The 20168-nt window shown below is 36.2% G+C and overlaps 3 protein-coding genes across 3 annotated transcripts; 1 reads left to right on the top strand and 2 right to left on the bottom strand.

Annotated features, from left to right (window-relative positions):
• Nucleotides 1-2459: 2459 nt before the first annotated feature.
• Nucleotides 2460-6044, bottom strand: LOC113672217 (translocon-associated protein subunit gamma). The gene is made up of 5 exons (XM_027188502.2): nt 5860-6044; nt 5611-5737; nt 4339-4431; nt 3494-3625; nt 2460-2598 (listed from the first exon to the last, which is right to left on the bottom strand). The coding sequence occupies exons 1-5, from the start codon at nt 5984-5986 to the stop codon at nt 2529-2531; spliced, it is 549 nt and encodes a 182-aa protein (XP_027044303.1). The 5' UTR covers nt 5987-6044; the 3' UTR covers nt 2460-2528.
• Nucleotides 6045-6087: 43 nt separating this feature from the next.
• On the top strand, nt 6088-8990 carry LOC113672216 (BTB/POZ domain-containing protein 6-B). Its single transcript, XM_027188501.2, has one exon. The coding sequence runs from the start codon at nt 6171-6173 to the stop codon at nt 7512-7514; it is 1344 nt and encodes a 447-aa protein (XP_027044302.2). The 5' UTR covers nt 6088-6170; the 3' UTR covers nt 7515-8990.
• Nucleotides 8991-10561: 1571 nt separating this feature from the next.
• LOC113672208 (RNA polymerase II subunit A C-terminal domain phosphatase SSU72) lies at nt 10562-20168 on the bottom strand. The gene is made up of 5 exons (XM_027188491.2): nt 19879-20168; nt 19593-19736; nt 13275-13414; nt 12558-12676; nt 10562-11930 (listed from the first exon to the last, which is right to left on the bottom strand). The coding sequence occupies exons 1-5, from the start codon at nt 19974-19976 to the stop codon at nt 11829-11831; spliced, it is 603 nt and encodes a 200-aa protein (XP_027044292.1). The 5' UTR covers nt 19977-20168; the 3' UTR covers nt 10562-11828.

The raw sequence follows: 20168 nt of genomic DNA on the forward strand, positions 1-20168 counted from the left end.
GGAGAAATTGATTTGTAACAGATGATAAATGATGTTTTCTCCTTACAATCACTCACGTGACATTAAAGTTACCTATTCACGGAGATTTTGTTGTACCCCGGAACAGAACACCATTCCTTTCCACATGGTAACCAATAAAGAACGCATAAGTCGTTAAAAAAATTGGAGATCTTAAGAGTAGTTTCAGAAAAATTCAACACACTTCTTCCTTGAATAAAGGAAGAAAGTAAAGAAGCTTCTAACTTTATTTTCAATGATGATCAATTTACGAATTCTCCTAAGCCGGACCTCCTCAACTTGGGCAAATGTTAGATAACCCATAATAATCTTGCGCTCTTTGATTGGCTGAATGATCTATTGATTGACAGAATCCTACACTATGCCACATTACTCTTCCTTTAGCTTTCCCCCCTTACAAACTGAATAATGGTGCATACTAGGGTACCAAGATAAAGGAAAAAAATATTAGTTATTGTTTTTCATGGCTTTGTTTGATGTGATGGGATTATTACCAAATTCCTTTATCAATAGATTTAGGTTATTCACTTTCTGTTGGTTGCTAACCAATTTTTAAGGAAAAAGGTTCTTGAATAATATTGCCCCCTCCCCCTCCCCTCCATCATTATACATATTGATATCCATGTATGTGAATAATTCAGCAACCTTCTTATGCTTTCCTGTGTAAGAGTGCCCTCTTTAATTCTCTTTTTTCTGGAAAAATGTTCCTGAAAAACCAACATAACTATTCAATTACTAAGATTAGTAATGCCTCACGAACTTTATTTGTCACAGATCTTACTTTGACTGTAAGTAGTATATTTCACTATTAACTTTTAAAAAAATTACACAGCAAAGGGAAATTTTTGAACATGCTGAAAATTTAAATCTCTGTTCATAAGATTTTTTTTAAGTTTTATCTTTTCTTTCAGTTTCATGTGAACAGTATGGCAATCATACCAACCACACTATCACAGCAAAACCTCACTTTCGAATGGTTATTTTTTTTTCTGTAGAAAGTGTGAAACATGTTCCAGCCACTAGGCAGGTGTGAAACAACAACATCATCTTCTTACTGATCCTTGGGGCTATTGATAATAGCAATAAGTTTCTCATTGTTAAATATACAGTTAAGGGTCCATACAGCTAATTTTGCATAATTTAAAGTACTTGGAAAAAGAAATTTTCTTTTTCACAGCCAACAAATGCAAAAATTAATTATGTGGAGATTAAGCATTTCCTCAAATTTAAATTTTTCCAAGGAAAGTCCTGAGGTTCATTCATTATAATCATGGTAAGACCAAAGCATTAGCCATGTCTTTTTGTTTGGCAAAACACCCCTCAAGTACATCTGCACTATCTGAAAAATTCCCTCATAAACTCAACAGTTTATTGCATCCTTCAAAATGAGTCTTGTCTGTAAGAAATGCTGATTCCCTTGTACAGATTGCTTGAACTCTGCAAGGAGTTTGATGCTCTCCACTTGTGGAAAATTAAAGGGTCATGGAAGCATGAAAATGACAAATCTTTGAAAATAAATAATTCTTTAAGTTCTGTGATACAATCTGTTACAACACAATTAAAGAGCAAGGAAAATGAGATCTAATGCTGTAGGATACTATAGGATTCTTCTTTGAAGTAGTAATAGCTTGAAATTTACACACAGGAATGTGGTGCAGTGATGATGGATGACTGAGAATGTTATTTACCAATGATGAAGGACAACCTTGGGTGCCTGCTTCCCTCTACCTTAAGTGCCACAGACATGATAGAATGAGAAGAGAAATTTTCCCAAAGTTAAGCAATCAGGTGGTGCATCTTTAGAGTCTTAATGCATCTTCCCCTCATAAAATATGCTGAACTACTTTGCTGTTTGGAAAAATAGGATCAGTACCTGGATGGCATCACAATTGGCAAGCTTTGCCTCCTAATGTAGACAGCAAATTAGATTCCTTGATTTTGTCCCGTGTAAGAAAAAGGAGACAGTTTCTCAAATGTCCAGGTAACTTACTGGGCCCAAAAAGCTGTTCTGTTTTCATTCAAGATAAGGGTTTTAAGTCTTGAAAATTATACAATAAAACTTTCAGCTAAATAAACAAAATGGACTAGTCAGGGAACCAGAACCTGCTTCTCTATTCTTTAAACTTTGATTCTAAAATATAGCTTCAGGCTATTGGTTTAGTAGGACTTTAAGAAATGGGCCCCAAATCACTTAAGACGTAAAAATGTGGTAAGCACATCACTGACACTTTTTTTGGGCCTAAAATGACACATTTTCATCATATTACACCGAAGCATAATTTGCTTTAAATTTCCACGTGGCTTACATTTGTCAAGTACAGAACTTACTTGAAAATAAAACAAGAAATGTATCAATAAAAAGAATTATTGAAGCTTGGTTCACACAAGTGATGAAAAGGAGAACATGACAAGGAAATAAATGTAGTAAAGCACACAATAACTGGGGTAACTAAACATTTATTCAAATTAATAAATGGAAATCAGCTGAGCCACAATAATCCATCTGTTTCTTAGGAGGATGATCCAGTAGACAGCAGAGCAAGGACACCACCAGCTATGGATGTGGAGAGTAGGTAGTTTCTTAAAGACTGTTAAAGAATTACCTTAAAAGTGAGCTGCAAAGTGAAGTACAGCTGACATTTACTATTAACTCCCAGATAGAAAAACCTAGATTTTTCAAAGACTGGTTTGACAAGTTTATCCTTTTTAGGGTTGTCAATAATAGTTCAGTCTAATAAGGTTTCTTAATTTCTACCAACTTTTAGGTAACTTTGAATTTCTTGAAGTCTGCAATCATGAGCAACATAAACATAGGAAACACTTGATTACCTTCCCAGGGTAATATTGGATGGAAGTCACTAGAACTTTTGTCACCAGGCAGCTAACGTTTTACACTCCATTTACCACTACTTATTTATCAAGTTCACCCTTCAACCCTCAAAAGTGTCTGGTCTCTAATTTCTCCTAAACATAATCACCCTTGATTCAAATGTAAAGGTCATAAGAATAAAGGAAATGACCATCATTTTATGGAGCTCCTGATGGTCAAACATGTTCTCCTTGTCAGTGCCATACACAATGTTAAGAAAACAGGGCCGGGTTGGTCAAATCTGGGTTAAGATAACCCAGGGTTAGTGGAAATTTTGATGTAAGATCTGAAAGCTTAAAAAGAAAATTTGGCTTAACTCTTTTTGTCTTCAATTTAATGATTGAATGCTCCCAAAACAAATGGAGAAAATTACCCTTTTGAACATAGAAGTATAGAAACCTGAATTAAAATTTAACCCTGGGTTAGTGCTGATCGGCCTTTGAACAATTGGGCCCAGAGTGGTAAACATGAGGGGGCTAAGGGTTAGGTAATGCAAAACAAAACCAAACAAAAAAGGGAAAAAAGTGTCTTCAACAACAAAACCAGGATTTGAACTTAATGCAAAGATTATGACTCTCAAACTACAAGAAGAGTTATAAAGGATACGCAGCAGGATTAAATGTCCGCAGAACATAAAATGAAGCTATCAGGACCAAAAAAAGGTACAAGGCATTGTTGTAAAATATGGAGAAGGTAATGGCTTCGGTTTCAGCAACCTTGTTCTTTTTCCAAAGGATTCTGAAAAGACAAAAAAAAATCCAATTTATGATGGTATGAGATGCAGACTCCTTTGAAAACTACACTTTGAGCATAACTGACTTCTGAATCAACAAATCAAGGTCAAACGTTGTATTTTGCTAGCTAAACAAATGACACAATATGAAAATATAAAGAAAACAAAAAGCCCCATGTCACAACACAGTTGATTAATGGTACCATCCTCATTGTTCTGGTTTCCTAAAATTCAAAACTTTTATATTGTTGAATTAAAAATATTTTTCTAGGAAAATATTAAATGTAGCTTCAGTTTCTTTAAACAAGTACACTGAAACCTCTGTTAAGCAGACATCCTCGGAACCTTCTCAAGTGTCTGCCTAATAGAGAGTATCCCCTTAATAGAGGTTTGTAAAAATTGTGCAATAATTGTTCATGATTAACATTTCCCTCTAGCAATGTTTGTCATATGGTGGTCCCAGAAATCTTTGTGCAAATGCAACGATCCACTTATGGGCAACTCATTCATTAGGGGGTCTGCTTAATAGAAGTTTCACTGTATGTGTGTTGTAGTTGAAATAATTTATTTTTGGACTAATTTTTAATTCCCACTTAGAGTATGAAAATTAGTACAAAGTAGAGGAAAAAAGCTATTTAGCCAATCACAAACCCTATGATGTGAACTCTGTATAATACTGAATAAAATACAAGTATATTTAAATCAATTTAATATAAACCTTTCATCCTTTTCTTGGCGGGTCAGCTTCTTATTAGAATCCAGCTCCATGCTGACTTCTTTGGTAACTGAGGCATCTCTTCGTTGGGCAATCCTAAAAAATAAATGCAGACATCTTAGTTAAAAAGTAATGATATAATGAAACAAAATGTAATAAAAACATGAATGTGACAGTCAAAACTGATAAGATTTTTGTATATCCCCATACTATTCTAAAATAATTCCAGAGTCCCTGAGGTAATCAATTGTTTTGCTGTTGTCTTCTTTTATCCAATACTATATGCATAATATAGGATAGGCCTATACAAAAATCTCTATAGTTTATGGCACTTCATTGGGCTTCTATCAATTATTGGATTTACTTGTAGCTTTATTGAAAATGGATAGATAGATAGACTGTGTTTTATTAAAATTACATTGCAGATAAAACTGAATTGCGTAACTTCACATTAATTAATTGTACAAACTGTTTCTGCGACACATATTTATGAAACTTGTTGCTGCTCTGTCGGTCTTACAACGATTAAGATTGAAATTCCTCTGTTTCCTAAAATTGTAATTAGCCTGATAACTTTTTGGGATTAAAGAATGAATTTTGTTGTTTTTGTTTTCTAAAACTGATCGGAAAAGTGTCGATGTCAACTGTTCTTGGTGGGTTCTCAAGCTTGGGGTGTTTGCTTGATCGAGGGCTTCTTTGTATGATGCTCCAGGGAAGATGCATGCGGAATAACTGCATGAATAACCAAGATGGAATAACCTTTTCTAAATGATCTTAATGTGTGCACAATTTGATTTACCTCAAACTTCTCACAATTGACTTTGCTTTTCTCTGAGATGAGGGGGGTGAGGGGGTTGATGCGTTATATGGGATAAAGCTTTTTTAATTTTGGTGATCAGTGAAAATACAAAACAGTAAATTTTTTGCTTCTCATGATACATGAACCTTACAGTTGTATAAACAAGTTTTAGTAACACATCATTTGTAACTTTTGATGTATGTGAATCATGAGCAGGACCCCCTCCCCCCCTTATACTCTCCTTACTCTTAAGCAGCACTTACCTCATTTGAAATTACTAGATTAATGAACACATGTTTGATAAAACATTTATCTAAACCAAACTAGTTTGAAATTTGTAAAGCAACTCGCAACATCACTAGAGTTTGATCCATATTTTGACTAATACAAAAACCCACTCATGCCTTCATTCACCACTGACCAATAAAAATTTGAAACGTATACACACAAATCGTATAGTATTACAGCGGACTTACTTATGTTTCAACTGAAACTTCACGTTCTTGTAGGCAAAAGCCACTAGCCACGTACTGGCGAGAGTCATAACGACGAACATGATGCCAGATGAATAAGGATCCATTTGGTGAATCCTCCAAAACAACCCTAACATAAGATTAAAATCACTTTAAAAATACATTTTCGTATTAAGAGACATTCCGATTCAAACAAAGAGCGCATGCGATAATATTTAAGAGCGAAGTACATGTTGAATTGGTAGGGCTTACAGAGAGGAATGGCTGAGACGAAGAATGCATTGGCATAGAATAATGCTGAAGATTTAGTTGAAACGGTTCTGCTGAAATTTTGCAGCAAAATTTCGTCTTCTTTTGTGAGTTTCTTGCCGCCCGCCATATTGAATGAGTTGGCACGGAAAAAGAAAGTGGTCGGGGAAGACTGAGCACTAAGTAGTGAAGTACTTGTTTTTAGTCTCCCTCTGATATTTCAAAACGCCTGGTGGTAATCTGCAACTCACTCTCGATCGATTCGCGCCGTTTTGGCAAAACAGTACGTAAGCTCGAACTATTTCATTACAACTATGTCCGCTCAGAAAGAAGCCTGGCAAACAGAACGACCGACTATTAGATCAAGAAGCAAATTTATGTTTAACAACGAGCTCCTCAGCGATGTTAGTTTCGTCGTTCCGGTGCAACTCGATGAAATTAGCAGCAAGAAATGCTGGAAGGCTATTTCAGCACACAAGTTCGTCCTCGCGATAAGCAGCCCTGTGTTTTTTGCCATGTTCTATGGTGACCTTGCCGAGAAGTCAGATTCTATCAGGCTTCCTGATTGTGAGTACGAGAGTCTGTTAGAACTGTTTCGCTTTGTGTATTGCGATGAAGCGAGGCTTACTCCTGACAACGTCATGCAAGTGCTGTATTTGGCTAAGAAGTACATCTTGCCCTCACTTGTTGAGAGATGCACTGAATATCTGCTCGAAGTCCTGAATGTTTCTAATGTATTTTGCGTCTTGTCTCACGCCCTAAATTACGGAGAGAAAAAGCTTGTGAGTCACTGCTGGAAAGTTATCGACAAGGAGGCTGAAGAAGCCGTGAAAACAGAAGGATTTGAAACGATAGATAGATCCCTGTTGGAAGACCTTGTCAAGAGAGATTCTCTAAACATCAAAGAGGTAGACTTATTCAGAGCAATCGATACGTGGGCAGTAGAAGAATGTAAACGTCTTGATATGGCAGCCAATGGTGCATCCAAAAGGTTGGTTCTCGGGGACAAGGTTGTGAACGCAATACGTTTTCCAGTCATGAAACGGAATGAATTCAGTAATTCTGTTCTTGATTGCAACATATTAACTTCACACGAGGCCATCATCATGGAGGATTACTTCAACACCCCAATTTTTAGCCCACCAAACTATTTCTCAAAAGCTCCAAGAACTGGCCTACGCCAGAGATGTTGTCGATTTAAATCTGTTGTTCTTGAAACTGGGTTAATGTACGGTTCTTACCACAGTGACTATCTTTATTTTTCAGTAAACAGGGACATTGTCTTGTATGGAATTTGTTTGTTTGGAAGTGAAAATCGCAAATACCAGGCTACAGTAACAGTTAGAAAAGCATCTAATGGTTTGTTTAAGGCCACTAAGATAGGAAAATATTCTTCTATACCCATGGAATTAGAGGAAGAAGAAGGTAGTTTTTATGCCTTTGATGTTCTGTTTGATAAGCCAGTGTCTCTGAAAAAGAACACTTGGTATTATGTGAAAGCTGCTATGTCTGGTCCCATTATTTGGCATGGAAAGGGAGGAGTGAAGTCCATCCATTGTCCTGGGGTACAATTCAGCTTTAAGGACCATCCAAAAAATAATAAAAGAACCAACATTGCAGATGGACAGTTTCCTCAGTTCCTCTTTAGTTTGGAGTAAGTTCCACCCTCAACTTTGAAAATTATCTTTAAGTTTGTGTGGTTTAGCTCAACAATATACAAATGTGCAACCCCAAATGTGCAAGGGTTGGATTTGTGTAAATGAAGCCATACCTCACAGTCAGGTTTTTGGTCAACCTTTGGGATCTTAATCCTGAAATGAGTGGTATTTTCAACAACAAAAACTTTTATTCATACTGTACAATTACAAATTATTATAGACTTTGTGTTTTAGATTTCAAAATATTTTTAACAACGATCGTTAACTTGAGGAAACATAAACAGAGTCGCCAGTCCTTTCAACAACCATTTAAAAAATGTCTGCATCTTATTATAATGACCCCTATTCTGTTATCTGAGCATCATATAGTTATACATTTTTGTGAGGTAACCTTTGTTCTAGGTTAGCGCAAAGAAAAATATTTGACATGGTAATATTATCAAATCAAGTCAAATCAAATATTAATTAATATAAAATTCCAGAGACTGTAAAGACTGGAAATAATGATGGAATGTTTTTGTTTTTCAAAGGAATAGCTAATTAGGTGTCAGAAAACTAAATGGCAGACAGTAGGTGAAGTCTGCACCCTTGTCAAGTAGCCCTGTCAGCTGTAATTCATTCCAGTTTTTGCAGCATTAATCAACTAGTATTACTACCCCCTCTGGGTGGCTGCTATCCACCACAAAGTTCCCCAGCATTTGATCAGGCTTCTCAGACAATTTGACAGTTGCCTTTTATGCTCCCAGTTGGGGAGAGGCAGTGTGACAATAAAGTGTCTCGCCATGTCTGCACTCAGACCTCTGGAGCTAGAGTCCAGCACTTTAACTGTTGACACTAGGTGTCTCTACCAAATGGCAGACAGTAACAATATTATTTTTTAAATAGAATAAGAGAGATGGTAAGCTTGGTAAAGAAATAGAGAAAGATGTTTTTTTGTCTTGTCACAAGCGTGAGACACAGAACAAATTCTGAGTCCCCATGAGGAATTTAACCTCAGACCTTCAGATTGTGGTTATTATTTTGTGGTTTTGAGGTTTGCTTACAAGTGTTGAGCTTAATTTTGGTCAGCACACAGAATCAAATCAAAATATTTATGGTTTTCTGAATTTTACAATAATTACATCATTGTCATGCTGTTATGTTGTACATAATTATTTCTGAGAAACTGTAAGTAAATGAATGATATTATTGATGTCATCAGCAAATGATGGGTTAAGTTAAGTCTTTCTCGCAGAAACGATATGAAAGATATTGTTCTAATTATTACTGATAAAGTATACCTGACAGATTATTGAAAAAACAAAAGGTATGTTTGTTGACTTATTGGTTGAGTAAAGTTTGTAATGTGACACGTTTTCACCAGTTTTCATACTGTTTCAAACTGAGTCGTTACATATCGTTTTCCTCATTAAACAAAAAATATGAAAGCTATTTTAGAACATGAAAAATAAAAAACTTTTGAAATTGAAGTAAAAACGAGATCAAATTTTTTTTCGGTTATTTGTTGTTGTTTTTTTTAAAATCTTTTTTCTAGGGTAATTCCAAAGTTAAAAAAAATGTTTAAGTCAGTCACTTAACAAAAAGCATCACTGACGTGATATGTTCCACCTGAGCATTTGAGAAAATAAGTTATTGCCATTTTCACCATACTAAGAGAAAAGTTCTCTTGTAGTTGCTGTCACACAAAGTGAAATACCATACGAATAACAACTGTATCTCCAAGCGGAACATCAAAGCCGTCGTATCTTGTAGCGATTTGTTCTTGATTGTGATGGAGGAAAATTTCCTTTCCTATGTGCAGGATTGGAGACAGTACAGGTAGGAACAGCTCAACCATGAGAAAGTAGATACCTGAAAACTTTCAAAGTGACTCTATGCACTTTCCAAAGGGGGCAAGTGTTTGATTGGAATCTGAATCATAAAGCCAATCAAACACTTGCCAAAGAGGGCAAGTGTTTGATTGGCAAAGGTTACTTGCGTAACGATAATAAAAGAAATAAACCAAAAAAGAAAAAACAACGACAAAGACAGTGCGAATCACTGATGTGGCAGACAAAAACGAGGGAAGGCAGCAATAATGCAACAAGAAAGAGCGCGCGCATCACTAACGTAACAGTCAACAAGAGCAAAGGGAGCGCGTATCACTGACGTAGCGGTTTAACAAGCAAACGAAGAGAGCGCGCATTATTGACGCAACAGTAAAAAACACAGATCGCGCACATCACTGACGTAACAATCAGAAACGAACTAATTCAGTGCGCGTAACTGACATAACATTCAATTTTAAAACTTAGAGGAAGCTCACCACAAACCCAAGAATAAAACGAGCAAAGCGCACATCACTACTAACCTACAGTCAGACACAAACAAAAGAAGCGCACATTACAAAGCGCGCATCCCTAACATAACAGGAGACGTTTTAGATACGTGGACGGCAATCGGAAGAGGAACTGAACTTATTCTAGAGCGCTCTGACGCGGGTGGATCAACTAGAAAGTCATCGTTTCAATATTTGAAGTACAGCGGAACTGACCGGCTGTTAGCCGCTTGTCAAAAACGTTTGTGCCCCCTCTACAGTCGAATAAAAAACAACGAGGACGCGCCTCTGGAAAGTAACAATCAAACAAAAATCAAAGAGAGTGCGTCCATTAGCTAAATAATAAAGAAGAAAGAGAACGCGCATCATTAACGTGAAAGCCAAACATGAACAGAGAATGACGCAACCATCCAACACATATCAAAGACTGCACATTCTCTGCACATTACTAACGCGATAATCAGAACGAATAGAGCGTCACTGACGTCACAAAGTGTGTATGCATCATTAGACTGAAGTGAGTGTGCAGTAAGTGATGACGCCTGGAACATCTGTGATTAATCAGCCAAGCACGAAACGGTAGTGAAGAATGCTAAATGAAAAATTGAAGAATTAACCTCAAAACTGATTAAATGAGGCGGATATCGTAGAAAATATTCCTCAAATGGAGCTATTTTCTTTTCTTTTCTTGGTGTCTGAGTGAAACACGTCATGATCAAACTGAACAAAATTGCAATCAAAAATTATTTTATTCTTTTTTTTTTATTTCAGTGATAATTAGCTGATGAAAGTACAAGCTGTACGACAAGAAAATAATTTAACTATATCTTTGAAGTCCACTCCTTGTTTGAGGTCAATATAAATAAATCCATCATTGACTGAACTATCGTGTGAGGTTACAGACAGTTCTAGCGGTGTACAGTAAAAAAAAAAAAATACTCACAGTGGTAAAACAATTGCACAAAATTGTGCCGATGAAATACACTTGAGACAGTTTTAGGAAGTAAACGATAAGTTTTCTCCATTCAATCCCCGTGTAATAACGCAATCAAGTCGTACACCCATATTTTTAGCACAATTTTCACATATATGTCGCAAAGTAAAGCAAAGCTCTTCACTCCCAAAGGAGGAAAACAAAAACAAATACTGAAAATGGAAACCTTTACACGAAATAGTAATCGAGATGAATAGCTAATCATATTTTAACTGTTTCAAGTAAAGCACCCTGTACTATTCAAGATCAAGATTGAATGCAGATTCGTCACAGCTGGAAAAACCTATGAATTACAAAATCAGTAAAATTATTATTCCTTGAAACAACTTCTGCATTCCATTTCCCTTCACCCTTGAAGAGAGACTTGTTCACTGTTGTTTAAGCCGTTTGTATGTATATATATATATTTTAACAATCTGGATCACCTTCAGGATTGCAATTGAGTCTATCAAGTGAACAATTTGTGAAAAAAATATCAAATTGTCAACTTCTTTTGTCTTTTCAGTTTGTGGTTTCACATTAAAAATATACAGATTAAAAATAACTGATTCCAGTTTGAAAGATGTGGGCTGCATAAATAGTATTTGTAAATTAATTAAAGATGCTTGTTTTCTCTGTGACTAGGTGATCAAAAAATTCCCAAAACATAGCACAAATGACTATATTTTCACTTAAGCAAGGCATGTAAAGGTGAGACAGATGACCAACTCCTAAGTGGTTGTCTTGCAAGCACATTTAAACACTGTACTGTTTATTTTGCTAATGAAACTAATGCTGTTTGATCAACACTTCTTTCACCAGCCTTAAATTTAATGTCTGTCTCTGCTTCTAAATTCATCTAAGTTAAATGACAACCTTCTGGAGAGCTGGCTTGGAAGCAAACCATTTGTTTGTCTATAGCTTCATAATGATATTACTCAATTAAATACAAAATTGTTTAAAGCTATTTACACTTATATTATAGACTGAATAAAATATCACTGTTTGTACAAATACTCAATATCTAATAGAAAGCTACTGTGTGAAGCAAATTTCTTTTCCATTTCTTTTCTAGTTTAGGAATAGCTTCATCAATTTCATTTTCTAAGTCATCTAGGCCTTCAATCTGAATGAAAAAAGATTAAATAACACTTTTATCAGCAGGAGTAACCGGTTGGAAGTACTAAAAGCCCTGAAATATGTATATAACTCTTAAAAGGGTGGCAAAGGGTTGTACATAAACATGAACATGATGTGTGATGTGTGAATTTTATAGAAAGGCAAGATGAGGTGAGATTTGAAGTTTCCTCTCTTAAATTTGTGCTCCATGAAATACTTTTTGCAGTATATGTGGTGTGGATTTTCTCAAACTTGTGTGTGAAACAAGATCAACACTCCCCCTTTGCATCCCTCTCTAGAAAGATGGTTATCTTCCAAACTGAGTGGCAAAATCAAGGGTGTTTATATTTTTTCTTCTATGGACATTATATCAAAATTATCACAAAAAATCCTTTAGAAATATATAATATAAGCTCTGGTTAAAGGAGGCAGGAAATAACCACTCCCAGAAGGGAATAACATTTAATGCAATACAACTTTTTTCAACAAAAACAGTTTGCACAGGGGCAGATATTGTTAGGGAAAAGTTGTGGCACCTAACCCTTTTAATATCTGGATATTGCTTTACTTTTCATGTTTCACCTCCTTCATCTACACTGTACAGTTCCACAGTTTCAACACTTTTAATACTTACAGCTTGACACATTTCACATATAAGGAATGCTCCTAATGTAGCTTCTTCATGGTTATCCTGAATATCAAGGTTTATGACATGGACTGGCGAGTAGCTTTGAGCGCCACGTGATTCAAGATCTGAAAGAATAATCATTGTCAAAATACTGCATTAGAGTCAGAGCTTGAACTGTTGTAACTGTTCACATAAAACATATCAGCAATGCAAGATCTGTGATTTTAGCATTAGCCAAGTGTAAAAGTTTAAGCTTGTATGGACAAATATTTTCAATTGCATTAGGGTAACCCTCCAACTTGTCACAAAAATGCTTACCATAAAAGCAGCCAGCTCAATCAATGTAGTTGGATAGTTCATCCCTTCATCCATTCCTTTCATTACCATAAATTAATTAATTCATTCATTCATTCACTCACTTAATTACTCAATTAATTAATCATAACATATGATTCAACCACTCTACATGAAAAAGACATTTATGTAATGTCAAAGACACATTGCTTAAAAATGGAAAAAAAAAAAAAAAAAAAAAAAAGACGAGGAAAATTTAACATTTTAATAAAATAGTTCAAATTTTCCCTCTGAGCATGCAGTTCTAAGACAGTACATGTCACTTTGTATAATTTCCACACCACAGCTCATACACATGTAGATAACAGCATAAATACATCACCTCACAACTAATCCCTTAATCTATCTAGCAGGCGAAAGGATACTCACACTCGATAACTTGATCATACACCCTTTCTTCCACTGTAACCACCAGGTCAAATTCTTCTTCAGTTTCTTGGAATCTCTCAGGATGTGCTTTTATTCTCCTGTTTCTATCCAGCATGTGAAGAATTCCATTTTGCTTGTAGCTAATAAGCTGAATCAAGGAATTTTTTCCAATTTTGTAAATTACTATAAATGTTACAGTCAATAATTTACCCATGAAAAAATGGAATTTTCAGCTGAAAACAACAATACCCATGTGGTACATGATATAAAATTATAAAAGCAGAGTATGACTGCTAAAAAGTTTTGTGATGTATGTCAAGGTTGGTCCTCATGATAACTAAACAAGACCCTGTACTTAATTCCTGCAATCGCTACCCACCAGTCCCAGGAATTCTCCATGATGGGTAGTCAAAGTTGGTTATTTAACCTCAGTTTGCGATTCACTAATTTCTTACAGCCTATTCAGACCACTTGATTTACACTAGCCACAACAGATCTAGGTTGACTTTGCTGAATCTAGCTGGATGAACTGATTCCAACAGTGATCTTGGTTCTATAATGCACATTTCAACTCCATGTCAAAATAATATTTTTACTCCCATAATGAATCAATATACAACTTCTCCTCTAAAACCAATGCACTTTAAAACAAAGAAGTGGTGAATGCAAACAAAATGTATGAACTGGAGGGCACTAGATTATTACAACACTACACTCTCTTAGTTAATTAGGTAGGAAATATACATCAGCTAGAGAGCAGAATTCAAGAGTTCAAAGTACATTCTGAATTATCTGTGCAACAGTTCATTTCATTTGTGAAGTTTGGCATATATATTTAAGTTACAACAGAACCATTATTACCAGACCATTTGTGCCAATTTCAAATTCATTCAGCCCACCTACTTCATTATTTCAAAGGAACATATCTGATGCCACTCATCTACAGTGCCTATGTCAGGCTTGACTTCATTGTGAAGATCACACAACCTTCAATAGACAGTAACAACATTTTGGCTCACATAAATATTTCACCAAGGGCAGATCCCTGATTTTTCTTAGGACTGGGTGCACCACTGAGGAATGATTGGGGTAGGGGGGTTGCATACCTACCACACCCCTCTCCTAGATCCATCCCAACCATGGGGTCTCAGGTTGACCTCATCACCAGAGTCATCCTGTTCCCTCTACTAAACTGGGCTACAACCTTGATTTTAGGGTAAGAGGGATGAGCAAATGAGCCAAATAGATGGAAAATTGTACCTTAAACATAATTTGGTCTTCAGATTAAAATCTCTAAATTTTTGAAAACCCTAACTCTTGATGAGTCACTTGAAATAACAATTATAAGAAAGTTAAGCTGCTTTAAGTTGCAATTCCTTTGTTTTTCTTGGTTTTCTGGGCAAAGACAACATGGACCTATTTCACAGTACAAAGTAAGCATTTCTCAGCAATGCTTGAAGTACACTATAAGATTGTTTGGCTAGCAACTAAATCAATTGAACATTCCAACACAACATGGGTAGTACTTGGCCCCTCCCTTTGCAGGAGAAAAGCCAAGAGGGAATTTGGTTGAGAATTAGGCTCTACACTGAATGACACGCTGGAAACACTGCACATTTGGGAAAAGGCCAGCTTCAGTTCAGTTAGTCTGACAATCATGAAAATGCTGTTGTTGTTGTTGTTTTTTTTTTAAGGGGTCACTTGTAATTTTCCAAAGCCAAAATGGAGAAAGCTTGGATGTTTGGTGTCAGTTCATTCTTGCAAGCTGTAGGGCTCTACTCTGAGTAATCTTGTTCATCAACTCCTGACTTCTTCCTCACAAGAAACGCTTTTTGCCATTGACTGAGAGGCTAGGAACATCACATCTTAGACCCTCCACACAGTGAATTTCAACCCGCGTATTCTTGACTTGTTACTTAATCAGGACAGATCTTCTTCACCCAAAACCTTTGAAAAGATCAGGGAAGATGTATCCTAACTGCAATACCAATTACAAAATAATTTCCTAGAAATTACTTCACTAAAACTTGGAATCCTCTCTATCCACCTTATTCAGCCCAGTTCTGTAGTCCATATCGTCTTCCAGTCTATTGTGCTCGTTTCTAAATTTCAACTTGCCAAATTCCTTCCATACTGACATTTCAAGCTCATGCAGGCAATCACACCACAACTCTGCTGAGGCACACTCTCAGTTTAATACCCCTAAGAAACTTCAAAATTACAATCCACAATCCACCTAGAAATGTTACTCATGAGAATCAACATCTCAACTGCATTTTCTCTACAGTACAGTAAGAAACACACCCACCCTACTTCAGAGCAAAGATAAGCTACATGACAATTAATGGCTATCAAATTAGTTTCAGCTCAAATAAAGTGACTTTCCAATAATTTGTCACCATTAGAACTCTTTGGACTGACTTGTTTATTTGAATCACTACTATTCAACACCCCAAGAAGTAGAAAGTGATGATAGGTTGCAATAACAGAACGCCATCTGATCAAAAATTATATTTTGGTAATGGCTGTTGTCAAATTATGCTTCACAGCATTGACTGCAATAATATTAAGCGCCAAGACAACATGTAAAAGTGCATATCTCTTACTAGCCACATAAATCCCAAATTCATTAATTTGGAAAACATTTTCAACAAGTCAACCTATATTTAAAATATTCTTAATGATTGGAGACTTTCATTCATGTGAAATGTCATGTGGGGTAGCTTTTAGACTTCACTGTTTGATTAGTCTGGCAAACACCTGCAACTTAGTCCCATGTTTCCCACACCTCTTACTCCTACAACTCGTGTTTTCTTTGGGTTCTCATTGGCCCCTTGCAAATCTCCTTTATTGTTGTTGTTTTTTTTAAAACTTGTTGAAAAGCTCTCTAATTGTTAGATAGACCAACGACTTCAACAATCTAGATCACAACAAAAAATTAAAAGCTAATTTAATTCTACTGTGCTCTATTTCAGAGGGAGAAATTTGATTGCATCATTAACATCTGTATAGCACTAAATTTGCATGTGTAAATATTACAAATTTCAAGTAAAATCACTTTCTAAAGGCGAACTTATCATTTCCCTTTAGTTCAAGAAACCTTCTTTTTAGACTATACTGCAGAATGCCACTAAGTTCATTGCACCAAAGGATATAGAGCATTTACTGTTTGAACTAGTAACATTGTTCAATGCATCAAGGGTGGGCACCTTCATGACCTAGTATTTCACTACTATAACCATCTTATACTACCAGGTGGCAACCATGATCACATATAACACCAAAACCTGACCAATTAAGGCAAACCATCAGACCTTTCTTCAGCATAATCTTTCAGGAATAATTTGGATACATTTCAAATTGTACCCCAAGTTAGAATCCATCAAGAAAGAACACGATTTCAGAGAGAAAAGTCAAAAACAGAATCTTGCCACAGGAGGCTTTACATAACTTGTGATCCGTTTAGGCCCAATAACTGGAAAGGTTTTTCCACACTGATATGGATTAAGTCTAAACTCAGGTTGAATTGCTCGAAACTTTCAAAGAGTAATTGTTGCAATGCATAGTTGTCTTCTAAAATAGACATCTTCTTAACTCAGGTCAACCTCTCCATCTAGGAAACCAATGAGGGAGTAGCTGAATGGCTATGAATGTGCCAAATAACCAGAAAAATTGACAATTCATCATTTGTGATTGCTTAGTAATACAAGGCTTTGAATGAGGTTATTCTTCCATTAGTAATCTAGTTCTCACTGAGTTATTCACTTCTTTCTTTGCCTTGCCATGTAGGTAAAATACAACCTAACATCTCCTTGTAGAAAGGCCCGAATATCAGCTGGCATGATTCAGGTATAAGTATAGAATTCAGTCACTATACACTATTCATTAAAGCAATTCCATTACCTTGGGAATCTTCAACTAGGGAATTTTGATAATATGAGGATTTTTAATTCTCATCACACTGATTGCAAGTCAGACTCTTAGCTCACAGAGACAACACAGCTAGCAGACACGAATTTGACCACTAAACTGTAGATAACCTAATGGTCACTCGTCTTCTCATGAACAACGCTAGGATGTAACATCAAAATTTGAACAATACTAAATTTTGCTGGAAATGGTTACATTCAAAAGACATTCTTTAACTTCTGAATGACACTGAAAGAATGATAACCAATTTGACATATGGCGTTTAAAATGTAACATTGTTTTGATGCTACCTTTTTAAAGCAGGTGCATCTCAAGTAGGTTCATCTACCCTAGTAAAATAAGCCAAGGCACAACCACACACTGCATCACCAGCTTGTAACAAGCCAAATGGTACAGATATCAGCCTAAAGCAGTATCATCACTGCCAACATTGCTATCGTAGTGAGGTTCCTTTGCTTCAAAACAGGCCCTTGTTCATATAAAGCCTCCTCATATAATCTATAAAACCACAAGGACTCAAACCGATTGCTGTCGTACTCAACTGTTCTAAATAATCACCCAAGAAAATCTGCATCTATACTCAATTTAAGTGCATGCATGCCTCAGACTCAAGATGGCCTATTGATCACTTTGATGAGGACATATAAAGATAGCTAACAAAAATTGTTTACTTCTTAAGGTAGAGATCTGAATGACATTTGCATATTATAGTAATTTCTAAGGAAAGGCTTCTCCTGCAAAGATCAATCACCAAAAGCAAAGGGTATTTATCCAGACTTTTTAAGCATCTGCCAGTAGAACTTTGCTTTTCCAAGGTCAGTGCTAAATAACGTCCTTTGGTATGACAGCCAAAAGGTGTAGTGTATCATTTCCTATTTGCTGTCTGCATAGAATCTTCTGCATTTACAGCACTCCACTCACTCACTGTAAGTTAGTGTTATGTAATTGCCAATTTCAAATCACTCTCCCTTCTTCCATCTCATCAGGATCAGAAATATGCTCAAATGTTTTATCTTGCTTGTTGATTAGAACTGTTAGAAGGGTGGTTTGACATCTTTGTGGTCACTTTCTCTAATTCTCTCAATGACCTCTCTCTCAAGATTAGAATGTCAGGGTCCACCTTGAAGATACTCCCATTTGAATTATGGTCCCATTTTAGTCACAAGCCAAATTAGGTCTCGGGTGTGGTGCATGTTCACAGTAGTAACTCTTTCACACGAAAAACTTATTTAGGTGGAAAAGTCTGGAAGCTTTTGGAGCCCTTGGTAGATATGTCCAAATGTATCCAAGGAAACTTATCTTTTTTCTGAGAAAATAACTGAAGTGGAGATATATTCATGGTGCCATTCAGTGGTAAGAGGCTGATAGAGGAATCAAACTGATGCAGATTAATCTTGTTCAAGATTCGCTTGTGCAATTGCCAGAATTACCATCTGAAGGTTCCATTTCCTACAACACCTTAATTTTCTGAAATCTGATCACTCTTTGTCCTGGAAGTTCTATATCTTTTCAGGTGATCAATTTTCCCTTCAAGAATGGTCTTGGTTAGGACCACAAGGTTGTTTTTAAAATGTAATACAAGGGCAACTTTCTCACATCAACAAAGGGGATGTCTAAGTCAGCTCATCAAGCTTACAGTTCTAATAGTTAATGGATTTGCGCTTGCTTTCGAAGCCCAGAAAAGAAAAGATTTGTATGAAAGGATGAAGGGAGTAGTGGGGTGATGATTTGATAGGTTATTTCAGTAGTAACACAGTGATTCATACTGATACATTTATTCACCCAAATGCTTTGATAAAGCAAAATTTCACACAAAAATGTGTCTCAGGAAACAGGATATTACCTTTGCCACAATCTGGTCCATTTCTTCTTTCATCCCTGTCAACCTTTGTTGATGTCTGCCTCAATTACACAAAGCACTGTGTCCCTCACTAACATTAAAATTTAACTATTTTCACAAAGTATGGTAAATCAACTCGCATTAGTCACACAGGCTTTCCATTTTGAGTGCCGAGACATTCTGGTCCACTTCTCATGAGCTGCAAAGAAATGATATTGAATTTCCCGGTGGCAAACAACGCTTCTACGTCATTTGATATTTGCCAACCCAATTTACTTACGTTCGCACATGCTTTAACCGCCTGTTAACCTAAAAGGCAAGATCTAACTAAAACTATCTTTTCTGTTAGTCAGTAGAAAATTTCCCATTACGTTCCATTTCCTGGATACTAAAAATAGGGAATGATACAACCAAAAAGGGGCTCAATTAGCGACATTACGTGATGGAATGCAAGTAGAATCTGAGCAAATTTCCATTACCAGATTACCGCCTTTGTTTGCTACTCTTGAATAGCAACAACGCTAAAACTTCGAAAATCGACTGGATACAGTTGAGGGTCTTTTTTCAGTAAATCTCGGTACATTTCATCGTAGGTTGTATCAAATGAATAAATGTTTGGTCGATCCGGAGCTGGGCCGGGCAACTTCACTTGAACTCCTGAACCAAATGACTTCACATTGAAACCGCGCTTGCTGAAACAAAAGAAACGAAAAAACACATTCCTAACGCAATTCTTCCCTCAAAAAGCAAACCGACCATGGCCAATCGTTGGCCTAACAAACAACTACATAAAAGTGTCCCTTTAGAAACTTTTCTGGACGTGAAACGCTTTACCTTAAGAAATTATGAGCTTCCATACTGCGGTTTTGGTTACTGGAGCAAACGACGGCGATTCTTAACTTTAGAACCATGTTTGACAGGTTCAGTGGCATTAAATTTTAAATAAGAGACAAACAAGGAAAACTTAGGATTACTAAGAAAAAATTGATGGTATTATCCAAGAGAAAAACCTTTCGAAGACAACGATGAAACGGATTTTCCTTCAGACCCTTTATCACGAAACTATCCAAGATGGACTCCTTGAAAAAAGCTTCAACGCAATAGGATTTACGTCATAAAAAGAT

Source organism: Pocillopora damicornis, chromosome 8 (assembly GCF_964200805.1).
Source record: "Pocillopora damicornis chromosome 8, jaPocDami1.2, whole genome shotgun sequence".
Lineage (NCBI taxonomy): Eukaryota > Metazoa > Cnidaria > Anthozoa > Scleractinia > Pocilloporidae > Pocillopora > Pocillopora damicornis.

Bases quoted from the DNA above. Each gene is read 5' to 3' on its own strand.
- LOC113672217 (XM_027188502.2), bottom strand. From the start codon at position 5,986: ATGGCGGGCGGCAAGAAACTCACAAAAGAAGACGAAATTTTGCTGCAA. The intron at 5,738-5,859 runs GTAAGCCCTACC...ATCTTATGTTAG, and splicing joins CGTCTCAGCCATTCCTCTCT to GGTTGTTTTGGAGGATTCAC. The intron at 4,432-5,610 runs GTAAGTCCGCTG...TTTATTTTTTAG, and splicing joins AAGTTTCAGTTGAAACATAA to GATTGCCCAACGAAGAGATG.
- LOC113672208 (XM_027188491.2), bottom strand. From the start codon at position 19,976: ATGCCACTGAACCTGTCAAACATGGTTCTAAAGTTAAGAATCGCCGTC. The intron at 13,415-19,592 runs GTATCCAGTCGA...TCAGCTTATTAG, and splicing joins CTGAAAAAAGACCCTCAACT to CTACAAGCAAAATGGAATTC. The intron at 12,677-13,274 runs GTGAGTATCCTT...TTATTCTTTCAG, and splicing joins GTATGATCAAGTTATCGAGT to ATCTTGAATCACGTGGCGCT.
- LOC113672216 (XM_027188501.2), top strand. From the start codon at position 6,171: ATGTCCGCTCAGAAAGAAGCCTGGCAAACAGAACGACCGACTATTAGA.